This window comes from Boleophthalmus pectinirostris, unplaced genomic scaffold (assembly GCF_026225935.1).
Source record: "Boleophthalmus pectinirostris isolate CB_2022bp ecotype Guang Dong unplaced genomic scaffold, ASM2622593v1 HiC_scaffold_22, whole genome shotgun sequence".
Classification (NCBI taxonomy): Eukaryota; Metazoa; Chordata; class Actinopteri; order Gobiiformes; family Gobiidae; genus Boleophthalmus; species Boleophthalmus pectinirostris.
The window spans coordinates 34,127,128-34,144,395 of NW_026571190.1; the positions used below are offsets into that span (position 1 = coordinate 34,127,128).

At 39.0% G+C, this 17,268-nt stretch overlaps 1 protein-coding gene across 1 annotated transcript in view; it reads left to right on the forward strand.

The window, feature by feature from the left end:
* The window catches only part of herc3 (HECT and RLD domain containing E3 ubiquitin protein ligase 3), a 63,624-nt gene that overhangs the window by 27,529 nt on the left and 18,827 nt on the right, over positions 1-17,268 (forward strand). The window contains exons 13-22 of the mRNA XM_020917753.2: positions 935-1,124; positions 3,034-3,197; positions 3,668-3,781; positions 3,880-3,903; positions 4,043-4,141; positions 4,851-5,021; positions 6,304-6,447; positions 9,289-9,455; positions 13,913-13,979; positions 16,944-17,026. Coding sequence (XP_020773412.1) covers positions 935-1,124; positions 3,034-3,197; positions 3,668-3,781; positions 3,880-3,903; positions 4,043-4,141; positions 4,851-5,021; positions 6,304-6,447; positions 9,289-9,455; positions 13,913-13,979; positions 16,944-17,026 — 1,223 coding nt within the window. The remainder of the gene's footprint in view (positions 1-934; positions 1,125-3,033; positions 3,198-3,667; positions 3,782-3,879; positions 3,904-4,042; positions 4,142-4,850; positions 5,022-6,303; positions 6,448-9,288; positions 9,456-13,912; positions 13,980-16,943; positions 17,027-17,268) is intronic.

The following is a 17,268-nucleotide window of genomic DNA, read 5'->3' on the forward strand; positions in this document are numbered from 1 at the left end:
GTAAATGGATCTTTTGTGTTCCTGCAATGATGAGTTTCAATAACAACTGAGAATGTGTATGTTTTGTTGATATTGTATTGTGATATTTTTTTAAAGTGCATTCATAAACGATTTTTGGAACAGCAAATAATTTCCAACTTCATGCAGATGATTTTTCACAGAACTTCAGGAGGACACTAGGACTAAACCGGGTCTAAACTGGGTCTAAACTGGGTCTAAACCAGGACTAAATCAGGTGTAAACCGGGTCTAAACTGGTCTAAACCAGGACTAAATCAGGTGTAAACCGGGTCTAAACCAGGACTAAACCAGGTCTAAACCAGGACTAAACCAGGACCAAACCAGGACTAAACCAGGTCTAAACCAGGTCTAAACCAGGACTAAACCAAGACTAAACAGGACTAAAACAGGACTAAACCAGGTCTTAACCAGGTCTAAACCAGGACCAAACCAGGACCAAACCAGGACCAAACAAGGTCTTAACTAAGTCTAAACCAGGTCTAAACCAGGTCTAAACCAGGTCCTTTCAAAAGCGGTCACCCAACAGTCTACCTCCGGCCCGTCCCGACGTTCAGTCCTGGTTCAGTCCTGTTTCAGTTCTGATTAAGTTCTGTTTTAGTCCTAGTTCAGTCCTGGTTTAGTCCTCCTGGGTCAGTCCTGGGATCAGTCCTCTTATGGGTTAAAGGAAATGCTTAATGTCATACTATGGAATATTCCAGGCAAAGCAATAACATCTCCATGGAGACGAGCAGGTGGCGAACACTCACAAACACTCATACGTTAATCACAACATGAAACGGTGAATTGAAACATGACAAACATTTGCAGATTATAAGAAGATATAAAAGTGTTGCTCTGATCCTGTAAAACAATTAAAACATAAATAAATAATGATGCTGACTAATTTCTGTTTTTTCTTCCATCTTTTCATACAGGCCACCAAAAGTTTTGAGAGCTTGTTGATCCCTCAGCTGCCCAGTTCGCCGCCCGATGTCGAAGCCATGAGGATCTACCTCATTTTGTCCGAGTGTCCACTAATGCACGACTCCAAGAACTTCATCCGACTCACGATTCCCTTTGCCATTGCTATTCTGCGGCTGGACACAAACCCAAGCAAAGTATTAGGTAAGAAATAAATATGAACTGAATTATAACTTTAAAATGTTCTGTGTTACGTGACACGGGAGCCTAGGGGGTGGCACGGTAACTGAAAAAGATGTTAAAATGGACCGGGTGTGGAACAAAACGGGAAGCGTGGTGAGGTGAAAAAAAGAAGGATATTTATTACAAAAACGTAGATAGAGATAACACAAAAATAAACAACTAAGGATCGCTGCAGCGGAGGACCCACTGATCACATTCTCGGGTTGGCTCCGGCTTTTATACCCCCGCTGATTAGTAGGACCAGGTGAGGCAGATCAGCGGGGCGGATCCGAAGTGGGTGGATCTGAGGTGGGGTGAGGCAAGGAAAAAAAAACAACGAGGACGGCATCCGTCACATTCTGTATTACTCAAAGTTGACTCTTTAAGCTTTAAGCCATGTGATAATGCTGTTACTTCATCGACAACAGACCTGGAGTTGTGCTTTGTTTCATTCAATCCTGTTTGAGTAATAGGCCCGGGTCTCATTAAGAAGTTGCCGATACGATACATACCTCGATACAGTGCAGTTTTGATTCGATATGATATATTTCAAATCAATTCAATACAGTTCAGGAAAAAGTAATGGCTAAATCATGACTGTGATACGAAAAGTCTTTGTTAAACCACTTCTTGTTCAAAGTTCATATGAAACGCCCATTTTAATCATCAAAACAGTGAAAATGTCAAATGTGTTGCAAAGATGAGTTTCCTTCCACTAAACAAGCAACAAAACTGTAACTCTGTAACAAAATAATTTACTAAAATATACTAAAAAATACTCTTGGTGATATATCGATACAGCAGTCCACGATATCAATACTGTATCATCACATTAAATGATACGATATATCGATATTTCAATATTTTTGCACAACCCTATTGAGTAACCCTTTATTATTAGTCTGCCTCCAAAGTTTAAAATGCTTGTTCCATCTTGTGATGTCATGAAGCTGTAGTTTTCAAGTTCTCTGTCAGCTCTTTAGTAGAGATAGGAAATTTCAGAGCGGAAATTACACAAATTATTCTGGTGAAGGTGTCTGGGGTTTGAAAACAGAGTGGAGGACTTCCTGTATTACCACATGACATCAGAGTGTTTTCTGTTTGAGAGAAAAACTCTAAATATGCAGGGTGTGGTTGTTAAACATTTCACAGAAACAAACCCAACTCCAGATACTCTACCAGTCAAAAGTTTTAGAACACCCTAATTTTTCCAATTATTTATTGCAATTCAAGTTGTGCAAGTCCAATGAAGAGCTTGAAATGGTACAAAGGTAAGAACTGAACAGCCAGAGATTAAAAAAAGATTAAAGATAAACAAAACACAAGTACAAGCTCTGGCAAAACTACCTCAGGAAAAAAGAACAAGATGGTAAAGCTTGAAAACATGGAGTGTCCAGCCCAGTCTCCAGACTTAAACCCCATCGAGCTGGTATCCAATCCAATCCGCTTTATTTCTATAGCACATTTCACAAACAAACAGTTTCCAAAGTGCTGCACAAATACATAATAACAACAACAACAATAAGAGTGGTTTGGGATGAACTGGACAGAAGAGTGAAAGCCAAGCAACCTACAAGTGCCACACATTTATGGGAACTGCAATAGACTTGGGAAGAACTTTCTGAAGAATATTTGATTTCTATTGTAAAAAGAACGAGCCACGAGTGTGTCCAGCTGTTATATCTGCCAAAGGTGGACACTTTCATGAATCAAAAGTTTAGAATACGTTTTGGTCAACAGTAAACATTAAAAAAAAAAGGAAAAATTGTGATGTTCTAAAACTTTTGACCGGTAGTGTACGTTTTTCATAACATAGATCAGAAAACAGCGTAATATGGGCCCCTTTAAAACAATTCTTCATGAAGTCCTGTCATGTTTTCTCTTCGTACAGATAACTGGTGGTGTTTTGTGGAGGGCAGTGTCTTCAGGAGAATGGTGGACATGTACAAGCGGATTGTAGTTTTCATGCTTACGCTCGGAAAGTCTGTGGTGGTGCCTGTGTTTTATGAGAACTATTTCCTGGCTACACTGAGACTCCTTGAAAAACTTCACAAGGTAAACACAAGTCTTCTAAAGTTACACTGAAATGCATCGTGCTTCATGTTATAATCATAGACTGTAAATGAACATGGCTAAACAAATAGGAAGTGAGCATGGGGGTGCTTCCGGGTCTATCAACTCTGGCTCCAGTTCACTTTGTATTAAAAAAATGTCAGCCCTCTCTCCATAACTGTTGCTGTCAGACTCCTCATTTGGTCTTAAACTGTTCGTATTAACCCGCTCTACGTGATCCTGGTGTTTTTATTTCGCTATTTTGTTCGTAAATCAGTTCCTAATACGGAACTGGCTCCAAGTTCGCTCCTATAACTGCTAGCGTCAGTGAACGTCATTTGAGCGGAGCAGAACGCTGTGGGTGACGTCACACTCGCTTGGTCCACTCCGTTATTCAGTCTACGGTTACAGCAGCTGTGTTCTGAACTGGCCTCAGGGACGTTTGGTGAACTCTGTCTCTCATTTGTTGCTAGGTAAACTTAAAGGCCAAGCACGTAGACTACAACAGCTTTTACATCCCTGACATTACCAACCTGGTGGACATCCAGGAAGACTACCTCAAGTGGTTTTTAAGTCGAGCCGACATTGTGAGTTATGAAAGTCAATTTATTTCTGATTTGAAATTCCTCGTCCTTTGTCTAGCAGCAATGAATTTTAAAAAATCAAATTTTCTTTCCCTTTTTAGAAAACTGGGTCATCTCCTTCCAAGGTAAAACACTTTTAAATGTAATATTTTGCAAGTGTTAAAATGTATTTCTCACTTTTTAAAAATGATGAGTAGGGACTCGTCTTCCTCAAAGCTCTGTTGAAATCAGTATATTTTAATACAACTTGTTTTGTCTTGTCAGAATGACTTAACCTCAGTGAACCTTTGTGCCTACCCATTTATACTGAATGCTCAAGCCAAGACAACCATGCTGCAGACTGACGCCGAGCTGCAAATGCAGGTATTAAGACTGATAATACCAGGACAACCTTTAATCAAAATGTATTACAAGTCATTTATTGTGCAAAATTAGCTCTTTAAGTCATGTTATAATGTTGTAGCCAGGCTGGCCCCACCTAGTGCCTCCGCTTAATTTAATTTCGCTCCATCAAGTAGGTCAGGAATCAAAATACAATAGACGGTTCGCAAAAACCCCGGATGTGCAAGTTCAGGCACCAGCCAATCAGCGAAGAGTCATATATTCAGTGTTGTCAACGATTCCCGAGATCGAGGATTTAAGGCCGGAATAAAGAGAATGTTTGGTGAATTTCATCAAGGGGAAAGACGTTATTGTCCTTCTTCCTACGGGTTTTGGGAAAAGCTTAATATATCAGTTAGCCCCGTTAGCGGTGCATTACATACGTCACGACCAAATAGCAGCAATTGGTTAAATGATAAAAAGTACCCGCCTATTGTCGAGCAAACGAAATCTAAGGCTGCGAGGTCAGACGATTTGTACGAAGTGAAACGAAGTAAAACGAAGTAACGCCGGCTGATGAATCAGGCTAATAATGTGGTTACCTTATCAAAAACTTACCTGGAGTTGTGTTTTGTTTCATTAATGCATGTTTGAGTAATAGGGCTGGGTATCGTTAAGTTGAGTAATAATTATTAGTCTGTGCCCTTGTCCTTGTCTGATCTTTGTTTCGTTGCATTGTCCTTTTTTCAAGATGGCCGTCAGTGGTGCAAACCTACACAATGTCTTTATGCTGCTCACACTGGAACCCCACTTGGCAAGGAACCCTTATCTGGTGCTGCACGTTCGCAGGGACCATTTAGTGAGCGACACACTGCGCGAAGTCTCCATGTACTCAGATGTCGACCTCAAGAAACCCCTCAAGGTGAGAGCGGAAAAGAATGAACCTGAATTTACTAAACTCAATAATAATAATAATAATTGTAATAATACATAACACTGTATAGCACTTTTCATGACAAAATACGCTTCACACAGTTCAAGACAGGCAAAACACAAATAAAAAACAGATATAAAAGGAGAGTTGTCAGGGTTTGTTTTAACATGGACAGTGTGGATGAGTCTTTGATGTGTTTGGGAAGAAAGTTCCAGAGGGTGCGGGCAACAGCGGAGAAGGCCCTGCTCCTCAAGTCTTATGTTTAGTCTTGTTGGGGGGAGACAGGAGGGTGGAGAGAACGGTTGGGGGTGTGGTTGTGGAGGAGCTCAGATGGTGGGGGGTGTGGTTATGGAAAGACGCTTGAACTGGATCAGATTCCAGAAGGGTCTGGAACTGGACTATAGAACAAATCATGACAATATGTCCTGCACCTTTTCACGGATTTAATTTAAAACAAAAACTGGTGAAGCAAGTTACAAAATGTACATTCTTTGAATAGCAGTTTTCTTTTGTCATTGGCTATTTTTTTTTAAGGTTTAAGGTTTTTTAAGGCCGAATTTTCTCAGGGACTTGCCTTCTGCCAGGAATAGATTTGCATTTCTCATTTTTCTAGAGATCAGTAAAGCTCCTATACTACACAAAACTGACTCTTGTGAGCTTTAAGCCATGTTATTATGTTGTTACCTCACCAAAAACATACCTGGAGTTGTGTTTTGTTTTATTCACACATGGTTGACTATTTTTTGTTTGAGAGAAGAACTTAAATATGCAGGGTTTGTGTGTCAACCATGTGTGAATGAAACAAAACTCTGGGTATGTTTTTTTTTTGATGAGGAAACCACATTATAACATAGATCAAAAGAAGGATCTGGAACCGGACAGCATGAAAATCAATCACAGTCGCTAATTTATAGCATCTGTCTCTCAAATGTCGAAAACTTCTCCCCTGTGAAATTCTCCTATCATTCAGAACAAAATATATAACTTCTTTTACCTGAGATAAATAAGAGTTTGATGCTTTGCTTGCGGATTCTGAGAAAATCTGAGCTGTTTTTTAGTCTTCTGTGTAATTTTTTCCATCTTTTTTAACATAAGTTTGTTTTTCTGAAATCTGAAATCAAGGAGATAGGATCCAGCTCCAGACCCACTCGTCTTTGTAAAGTTTTATTAAAGCATGTGGTTTTGTCTGGACAAGTAACCTATTCACACTATCCAATAACACCTACAAAAATCCTCAGAAATAATTAACTTGTATATGTTTCTCCTTCAGGTGATCTTCGATGGAGAGGAGGCCGTAGACGCCGGTGGAGTCACTAAGGAGTTCTTCCTGCTGTTGTTGAAGGAGCTGATGGATCCGGTCTATGGCATGTTCACGCATTATAAAGACTCCAACCTGCTCTGGTTTTCAGACAAAGTGAGTGTCTCCACAGTCGCTGCATCACAGAAAGAACACACGAAATGAGTCCCTGTACGCTGTTTTCTGATCTGTGTTATAATGTTGTTTCCTCATCAAAAACATACCTAGAATTTTGTTTTGTTTCATTCACACATGTTTATTAATACACAAACCCTGTATATTTAGGTTGAGTTCTTCTCTCAAACAAAAAACATGTGGTAATACAGAAAGTGCTCCATTGTGTTTTTAAACTCCACACACCTTCACTAGAATCATTTGTATAATTTCCACCCTGGAGTTGTCGATCGCTACAGAACAAAAGGTAAAAGACAGACAAATAATAAAAGATTAATATGTGTGAATGAAACAAAACACATCTCCAGGTACCGTATTTTTCGTACTATAAGTCGCTCCGGAGTATACGTCACACCAGCCAAAAAATGCATAATGAAGAAAAAAACATTTATAAGTTGCACTTTTTGCACTATTTTATAAAATCTGAAACCAGGAAACCATTTTGAAAGGCAAGTTACAGTAATAAAAATAGAACAGAGAACAACAAAGTTTTAACGTCACATATGAACAGTTCTTCAGATAACTATAGCATAAACAACAGAACAGAACAAGTTTACCAAACTCTCCATCTCACTTCAAATCCCTAAATCCATTCAATTCTTCATCCTCGGTGTCACTTCTAAGCAACTCCGCGACCTCTGGAGGTAAACAGAGCGCCGCTTCCTCTTCTGTGTAGCTGTTGTCAGACTCAGCATCAGTTTCAGTTAGAATTATTCCGGCCTTTCTGAATCCTGACAGGATGGTTTCGGTGTCACTGAAGTCCAGGCTTTGTTGATCCATCCAGTGACTTCCAGGAAAGTTGCATGGCGCAACCTCCAGGTTGCTGTGAAGCTGTGTTCTCCATTCCCGCTTTTCGCCAGTCCCTCACAAGTTTCTTGCGCACTCACACTTTCTTTCTGCTGTTCCATTACCTTTTGTGGCTGCATATTTCACTACTTGCAGCAGGATAGCAGCTTTTTCTGCAGGAGACATGCTCAGTAGAGCGAAGTGACAGTGGTACAGGAGTAATAGGAGTAGCAGATACTGACACAAAAGCCTAGAGTCTCTCACAGCTGTCAGTGTGAAAATTTTTATATATAAGTCACACCGGAGTATAAGTAACAGGACCACTGAAACCATGAAAAAAGTCCGACTCATAGTCCGAAAAATACGGTGTGTTTTCTGATGAGGTAACAGCTTTATAACATGGCTTAAAGTTCACAAGACTCAATTTTTGCGTAACATAGGACCTTTTAACATTTTAAATCACAGTCATTGCAAAGTCAGTAGCTCTAATAACATTCTATCCCTTTATATTTCAGTCATGATCTCGTTGTGCTCATGACTCACACAAAAAGTACTTGTTGAAAAAGGATTAAGCATCTGTTAGATTTGAGATTGGTATTATGTTAACTCACATGAACTTTAGCTTCAAACTGTGTTATTGTTTCGCACTGAACCACGTAAGCTTCTCCTGGCTTAGCGCATGTCCCTGTAGTCTGTGTTTGACCTTATCACTGGAACAGCGCCACCTTTAACAGCAATGTATAAAAAGATAATTAAAGATGCATTGTGTAACTTTCTCCTGGTGGAGAGTCTATCAAATGCTTTTCTTGATGGAGACGTTATTGCTTTGTCTGGAATGTTTCACAGTATGGTATTAAGCCTTTCTGTCTTCCATATCAGAAGTTACAGGTCAGATCTGTGGCGAGGCAGCCCTGCTCACAGTCAGAATGTCTGTTTCTCTAGGTATTTTTGAGCTATAAAACCACCTGGAATTGAATAAATGTAAGGTTGACCTGCTTAATGTCATACTGCGGAACATTCCAGGCAGACTTATGCATAGAAACAAGCAGGTGACGGATCCCCAACCAAAATGTTACATAGTGCACATTTAATTTTGATGTGTATGGAAAAACAGTAGTGATAGTGATTCAATATTTTACTAATTTACTATGTTTGTTCATGTGCTTATTACCGTTTTGAGCATTTTCACTTCCACTTATAATAATATATAGTGATAATAACCGAAATATTGTGATATCTTATTGTCAAAAATCTCACAATAATATCATGGGATGTCACAATATATCGAATCACAAGTTCCTTTGCTTAAATACATGGTTTTATAGACGCAACATCTTATAAACATCACAAATTACATATCCCATGATTCATTTCAATGCAGACGACAAGGAGATATGTTTTTTACTTGAATTCTTGGGATTCTGAGAGTAATAATTCACACCAAAATCTTGTCAAGGTATTTTAAAAGCAAAAAAGTGTCCTATCTAGAATTATATTAATCTCTAATCAATATTGCAATAAATATCGTACCATGAGATGCATATCGTACCGAGATTGGACATTATAATAGTGTTTATTTTTTTCTGCACTTCAAACTAGGGTTGTCAAAAGTGTCAGAAATCAGACACTAAGTGATACTAAAACTAGTATCGAAACTAAACTCATTTGAGCAGGAATCAATACTAAAAAAAAAGTCAAATTCACAGGAAAAAAATGAACCTTTCCTGAATAACTTTAGAATGATCTTGAGCTGCATCAGAACGTAAGAAAGTATAAGAGCACATGGACTAGTATACATATATATAAGACCACATGGAAATATAAAAGAAAGTACTATGATTTAAGAGAGTTTTTCATTATCTTTCACGAGGAATATTAAGTATAGAAATTCAGTTTGAAATTTTAGTATCATGACAGCACTACATTAGAGTAAAGTATAAATCTGGCTATATTTTCCTCGGTCTGTGAAAGCTGCCAGCACGGTCATGTTCTTGTCAGTGTTTTGTAGAGTCAAATTGGTTCCACCTGATCGGGATCATCTGTGGACTGGCCATCTACAACTCCACTGTGGTCGACCTGCACTTTCCCCTGGCGCTGTACAAGAAGCTGCTCAAATTCTCTCCTTCGCTGGAGGATTTCAGAGAGCTGTCCCCCACCGAGGCCAGGTAACAAGCAACAGAGACTGTAAATATAAATGGCCGTTTTCCACATAGGAACTGTGCAATGGTGCTGTTCTGGCTCCATTGACTCTGGTCCTAATTCACTTTCTATTGAAAAACTGTTGCCTCTCTCTCTGTAACTGCTGCTGTCAGGCTCATCATTTTGGTCTTAAAATGTTTCTATTAGACCTGCTCTACCTGATCCTGGGGTTAATACTTCACTATTTTATTATCATCAAGTTAATCAAAACAACTGGACTTACTAAACTTCTGCATTCAACATTTTGCTCCCAACCAGGTAGGTAGATCAGATTTAGCAGTGGGGCTAACAGTTACTAAGTCCAATTGTTTTGATTAACTTAGTGATAATATCTTATTCATGGATGACTCAAACTGGCCTCAATTAATTCCAGTATTTTGTTTGTAAATCAAGATATTTTTTTGGACAGTAATGCGTAGAAAACATAAATGCATTGGTATAATACGAAAAAAAAACAACTTCTTTTATGTAACAAATAAACAAAAGCAATTGTCATACAAAAAGAAGTAGAGGGAAGTAAATAGAAGTGGGACAAAGTAAATCAATAACAGATCAGTGAGCTGCTCTCTTTCCCTAAGGTCACTCCCTCTAGCTTTAGCAACAGGTTTGATTGACAGCGTTGCTAAGCGCCCGCCCCCTGCCAAAACAGCGGTGAGAGTGTGAACAGGCATTACCTTTAAGAGCCTCTCTCCATATTGGCTCTTTGGTTGCTATGATACTTACAGTCGGGATGCCAAATATGGAACATATGCAAGCCTCAATGAGCTTCATTTGACTGGCGTGAAATGCTATGGATTTAACTACAGGCCACGATGAGTTCCATTTGACTGAAGAGAAATGCCGTGGATATAACCGCAGGCTTCAATAAGCTTCAATTTGACTGGAGTGAAATGCCATAGTTTTAACTGCAGGCTTTGATGAGCTTCATTAGACTGGAGTGAAATGCCATGAATATAACGGCTGGATTTGATGATCTTCATTTGAGTGCAGCGAAATGCCATGGATATAACTGGCGGCCTCAATGAGCTTCATTTGACTGGAGTGAAATGCCATGGATATAACCACAATCCTCAATGAACTTCATTTGACTGGAGTAAAATGCCATGGATGATGTCACAATCCCTCGGTCCACTTCTTTACACACTCTACGAACAAGACCCCAATCATCACAAGTGACGCTAAATCCTCTTGTCATCTCCGGCTCCTAAACCCTTTGGCATTTGGTCTGTTTGGTGTCGCTCTGTATCGGTCACTGCTCCGTTATGTAACCTCCTATTCCCATTAGTCCGTGCTGTGTGTGCTTACAGTTGGCGCTTTGTAGGCCAGCCAATGTCACACAGGGATTGGTTTAAGCATGCTTATTCTGCGTGCACAATGGCAGATCCTTACAACAAGAAGAGGGCATCAAATTAGACGAAATAAAAAAGATTGGCTAGATAAACAAGTGTGAATTGTGAGGAGCTGTGCAAAATGCCATATATTCTGTAAAACGCTCTCTTTCACAGCTCTGATTAGTTTGACTTTGCAATCAGCCACTTCCCATGCAACGCAATTATCATAGCATACGGCAGTTTCACAAAGGGCCAATTGTGCAGTCTTCCACAAGGCCACGTTTCGCTGAAAATGAAAACATGTCCTGCTCCTTTTCACAGGATTGAGTTTAAAACAAAAACTGGTTGAGCGAATTTTACTTGCAAAATGCACATTCTTTCAATAGTACTTTGTTTTGTTATTGGCTGTTTTCGTTTGAAGCGCTGTGTGAATTTCCTCCTCAAACATACCTGGAGTTTTGTTTCATTCACACATGTTCTCAGCTGAAATCTGCAGGGTTTGTGTATTAAACATGTGTGAATTAAACAGCAAAAACACAACTCCATGTTTGTTTTGTTGAGGAAACAAGAGCAGCATAGCATAAATCAGAAAAAAAGGTTTGGAAATGAACCATAGAACGCAAAAAACCTCTGTACAAACTTGGGATGGTCCAACCACAGCTGTTCATTTGTATCGTGTCTCTCAAATCACTACTTGCAGCAGGACAGAGGCTCTTTCTGCAGGAGACATGCACAGTAGAGCCAAGTGACAGTGGCGCAGCAGATACTGACGCACAAGCCTAGAGCCTCTCACAGCTATCAGTGTGAAAATTTTAATTTGTAAGTCACATCGGAGTATAAGTCGGAGGACCACCCAAGCCATGAACAAAAAGTGCAATTTATAATCTGAAAAATACGGTATAAATTTTTTTATTGTTTCGTTGAATAGGGACAGATACACAAATAAAGATTAACAATTCAGTAATCTGACGCAAGTATCACAGTGTTTATAGCCAAGTCCCCAGAAGGGCTTTTAAAACTGTTCAATTAAAAACAGTGGGATTGTTGAATGAAAAAGCAATAAACACAGTGATTGTGTCAAGAGAATCAAATATCACAATATAAACAAGAGTTTTGTGCTTCGTTTCTTAGCACTCTACCCTTTTTACATATTTTTCTTTTATAAAGGAGCATTTTATAGAGCAAAATTATTCCCTGATTGTGGGAAAGATGGACAGGTGTGGGTAGTGTTGTGTTTTAGTTTTTGTTTTTCCTTGAGTGATGCAGAAAAGAGGGTCCAAGTGTTTCTCTAGCTTCTCTTTGTTTTGTCATTGGGTGTTTTTGTAATTTTAAAGTGCTGAGCGAACTTCCCCAGGGACATGACTTGTACCAGGAATTCATTTGCATTTCTCATTAAGAGTTCGTTAAAAAATAATTAGAATTGGGTACTATATTCCTGCCAGTTAGGATTAATAATTAGTCCCTGCAAGTGTGTTATTATGAATGAATTTATTTTAAACATGCACTGGACTATTAAACAAAAGTCATATCACAAATAAAGACATCGCAAGAGCAGTCACAATCAGTGTAATTAATATTAAACACTGTAAACTGCTTGTGAGTTTACATTTTCAAAAAGGAGTGGGAACAGCATAATTTATTTAATCCTATTTCCTAATTAGAATTTAAAATTTTCTGTTTCCTGTTACATGTTAGTTCATTAAATATATAGATTATTAACAGAAGAGAGAGGAAAAAAGAAAACTTAAAAATGATCTCTTTTCACTGTTTTCTTAATTCATCAATATCATTTCTTTGTATGTATTCTTAAAGGTGCACTGTGTAACCTCTCTGGTGGAGGGTCTGCTACCTGGTTGTTTCCATGCCTGAATTGTTTCAAAGTTAAAATTGTGTATCTTGCATTTATATTATTTAATTGTTGTGGTTTAAGGCTCAAAAATACCTTGAAAATCAGACATTCTCTCCGTGAGCAGGGTCGGCTCTCCACAGATCTGACCTGTAATTTAACCTGGTGACGTCACCTTTTCGTCTCTGGGGAGATTGATAAATTTGATGCCAAACTGTAGAACATTTGAGACGAGCCTTCTACTAGAAAAGTTACTCTGGGCGCCTTTAAATGTCGTCATGCTTGAACATTGTTTAAATTTGTGGCTTAAGTCACTCCATTTTCAAACACCAGAGACAGAGATGCAAAAGCTTTTCATTAGCCATATTCGCACGGAATAAATACAACCTGGGGGACGTCTGGTAATTTGCAAATTACCGCCCCACCTCTGTGTTACTTGCAGAGCATTCGCACGGGATAAGCGAAGTCTGTAACTTCCTCTATTTGACTGACATTGACTGAGATTGAAAGAGAAAAGAGCGCAGAAAGAAAAGAAAGAATGGCACAGAAAAGGCACGCAATTACAACAAACAACAAACACAGAGATGCAGATTCGCACGGGATGAGTATTATCACCGGATATATGCGTTTGGCGAAATATAGTAGGTAATTTGAGGTGGAATTTTTACTTTACAAATTAGACATGACGCTTTTTCACGGGATTCAAATCTCAGGCATCCTCCGCCATTATTACAAATCACCAAAGGCCCACAGGTAACATTAATCCCGTGCGAATAGGGCTAAATATGGGTACTGTGTCTTTGTCCACAGTGCCCTGAGTTCATCAACACTGTGTTACTAATGAAAATGTTTCTGTGTGTTTATCGGTAGAGAGTTCTGCTGCTGTAGTATAAACATCATTTGAGCTGTTTGGTATTCTACCAGGTCACACTGAACTCAAGAGAAAAAAAGAAATAAGTGTGAACCTGATTTGTTAAAAGGTCCATTGCATAACTTTTCTGGTTCGTTAAATGCTTTTATTTATGGAGATTTTATTGCTTTGTTTGTTTTTCTAGGTACTTTTGAGCAATAAAACCATCTGTAAATGAATAAATGGAATCCAAAACGTTACACAGTGCACCGTTAATAATTCATATGGCTTTCTTCTGTAAAATAAACAAGTATAAAAGACTCATGGTCAATACACAAGTGCATAAAAATAGATCATTATACAAAACTCAAAGCTTTATTTATTTTTCTCTTATAGGAGTCTTCAGCAGCTTTTGGACTACGACGGCAATGACGTAGAGGAGACGTTTTTACTCAACTTTTCTGTGAGTCATAAAATATTAAACTTGTACAATGATTCACACGAGGTTGCCGGTGCATAAAACAAAACTATACGGCCATGGAGACGTGTGAAGCTAATTGCTTTAGCAGGCAACAGCAGCTGTCAACGAAGCTGCTAATTACACACATGTTCTAATCTCCTCACCATCATTAACGCGGGGCTCTGTGCGCTGCAGCTGTACAGACCCAGACCTCCCACCGCTCCGACTGTTTCACCGAAAACAAACTAGCTACCTAAAAACATCACTCACTTGTTTTGATGCAATGGGAGACGATAATTATGTTGAAAATTAAAGGTTTTCCAGCTGAGTTCAAACTTAAAATATTGGTACTGTCACTGCACACTATTTCTGTCATTATAATTTTACAACACATATCTAATAATAATAAAAAAATAATAAAATCCTTACTAGGGATGGGCATGATTAATCGATTAATCGAATAATTGATCATTAAGAATTTCATTGATTACGTTCATTTTAATCGACAAACCGAATGTAGATTGCTGTGCGTAGCGTGACCAAACAGGGGTCCGTACATGTGTCTCTCTGCACTCAGAAGGAGCGAGCAAACACAAACATTCGGTCAGCCTGCAGCGTGCAGAAGCACAAATGTGTATTTAACGATGATTTGTACAAGAAATTCCACGCTTTCTGTTGCGTTCGGGACAAGTGGGAGTCCTTGTGCACAGTGTATAAAGCAGCACATATGCTTCGGTGTCCAGTGGGAAAAAGCTTTACCAGGTGAGAGTCGCTCAATGTCGATGACGAGTCCCCACCCCCCTCCACCCGTACGGTGTCCTGGTTTTGACAAACGCAAATATGATCACACTAACCTGTATTCCACTGAATCATGTCTTTTAATCCGACAGAAATTGACCGCATCAGCGACACAAGAGCTGTAGTTTTATCCTCGCTTAGTTTATGCAAATTAGCGATGCGGTTTTAAGTTTCGTTTCTGTGAGAGTTGCGCAAAACTGAATTAAACACATTATAATGTCAAACGGATTGATGTGGCTCTAGAGTCGTTACGGTTTATATGTCGTAAAGTTGAATTTATTCATGCAGATTAGTAGTGCAGATAGTAATAATAATGATGATCATTTTAATATAAAAACGTTAAAGATTAATCGATAATCGATCGTTAATTCTTCCGACGATTGATTAAGAAAATTTCATCGAATGCCCATCCCTAATCCTTACATTTGTAATGCTCTTTACAGGTTTGTCAAAGCTCCTATAGTCTACAGCAACGGTGGGTAATTATTTTTTCCATGGGGCCACATTAGAAACAGAAAATATTGTGGAGAACCGAGCCAAAATGCTTAACTAAACTCTGCATAATATTACCGTAATTGTATTTCTTTATAAAAAGCAGTAAATCGCATTGTTTTGACGAGCTGGTAAGACTGGTAAGAGTTTATGTTGTGACTAAGCGATGAAAAAGTGAGGCTGCCTTACAAAAAATCTCATTTAAAAACACCTCTAAAATAAAAGCAGTGCAGCTTTAGTCCATGCATGAGGTGAAATGATAAAATATGTTTATTTTGTAATTCCAAATTGGCTTAAATGAACTGCGCAGAGGCAACCAAGGAGCCGTATGTGCCCTGGGAGCTGGACAATGCCCCGGTCTGATCTACACCATAGTCCTTGGCCCCTCCAACCACCACTTAAGCACACACCACTTTCGTACTAGGCAATGTGAATGAAATGTCTTGCCTTCGAGCACAAAGACAGAACTTTGCTTTGGGTTTGGGACCACTGCTTGGGCCACTGTCGCCTTTACATATGTGGCGCAAAACAAGTTAACGATACAATACTTTATGCATGCGGACAGTGATTGTGCGACATGTGTGACTCATTGAGAGGTTTGCGCAAGAGAATAATGCATAATAAAGCCTAACCACTTTAAGACATGCAGTGCTGTATTTATTTATTTTTTTATCAGAGTCCAAAAACAGCTTAGAAAATGATTAAGAGTTTTAAATGTGTGAACAGGGTGTTACGGCTGACTAAGACACTTACAGCATGTCTCAGTGTTACGCCTGCTGGAGACACTTACAGCATGTCTCAGCATGTCTTGTTTGGACATTAAATAAAAGTATGACGACAAAATGTAACTCGAGTATAATTCATTTTGACGTTGACAATAAAAGCTGAGAGATTTGGCCTGTTGCCTGTCAGTCAGATCTGTGGAGCAACTGTAAAAATGCAATTATTAGAACTTATTTATTTTGTAGCTAAATAAATGCAAGATAAGTGTAAACTGCCGTAGGACGAGGACCCCCACCTTACCGGAAAAGTTACATAATGCACATTTGAATAGATGCCTCCTAATGTTCTATGCCACAAAAATCCATGTTGGCTGAAAGATTAGGATCTTTCATTAAGCTGATATTGCAGTGAGCTGTCAGTGGTACAGACAGCTCATGATAACGTCAAATGAATTAATTGCGGCAAAATTTAAAGGTCCTATATCTCTCTTGTGAGTTTTAAGACATGTTATAATGTTGTTACCTCATCAAAAACATACCCGAAGTTGTGTTTTGTTTCATTCTCACATGTTTGAATAGTCCTTTTATTCTTAGTTTGTCTATATCTCAAAAGCTCAGAATGCTCTTTTCTGCCCTGCAGTATCAAAAAGCTGTAATTTTCAAGTTAACAGCTCCTTTTACCGTTAGTTCAGGAGAGATGGGCACTTCCTGGACTGAAATTATCCAAATAATTATAGTGAAAGTGAAGAGTGTTTTCTAATTGAGACAAGAACCCAACCTACACATGCAGGATTTGTGCGAATGACACAATGAACACAACTTTTAGAGACACAATATTATAACACAGATCAGAAAATAGCGTAACATGAGCCCTTTAATGTTCCTAATTGTCTTACGTAAGGATGTAATAAACGCTTTCATAACAGTTATATTTTTTTGTTTTTGTTGTTGTCAGATCACTCGGGAGAACTACGGGATGACTGAGGTGAAGGAGCTGGTCCCAGGCGGCGAAAGCATCAACGTGGACAAAAACAACAGGTGAAACTGGATACAGCTCATGTCAAGTTATGGGCCCCGAGTTCAGCTTTTTATGTCGTGTCCCGTTTGGGAAACATGTCTGATATTTGAACGAGAGCACAGTGTGTTCTGCGTGGAGTTTGCTCAGAGCTGTGTGTAACAGATGGCCCAGGCTGCTGCTGTCATCCCCAAAACAGCAGGACTGAGTGGGCCGATGATTTGATTACCTGAGGTTTGATAGATTATGTTGCAATTTCAGTGTT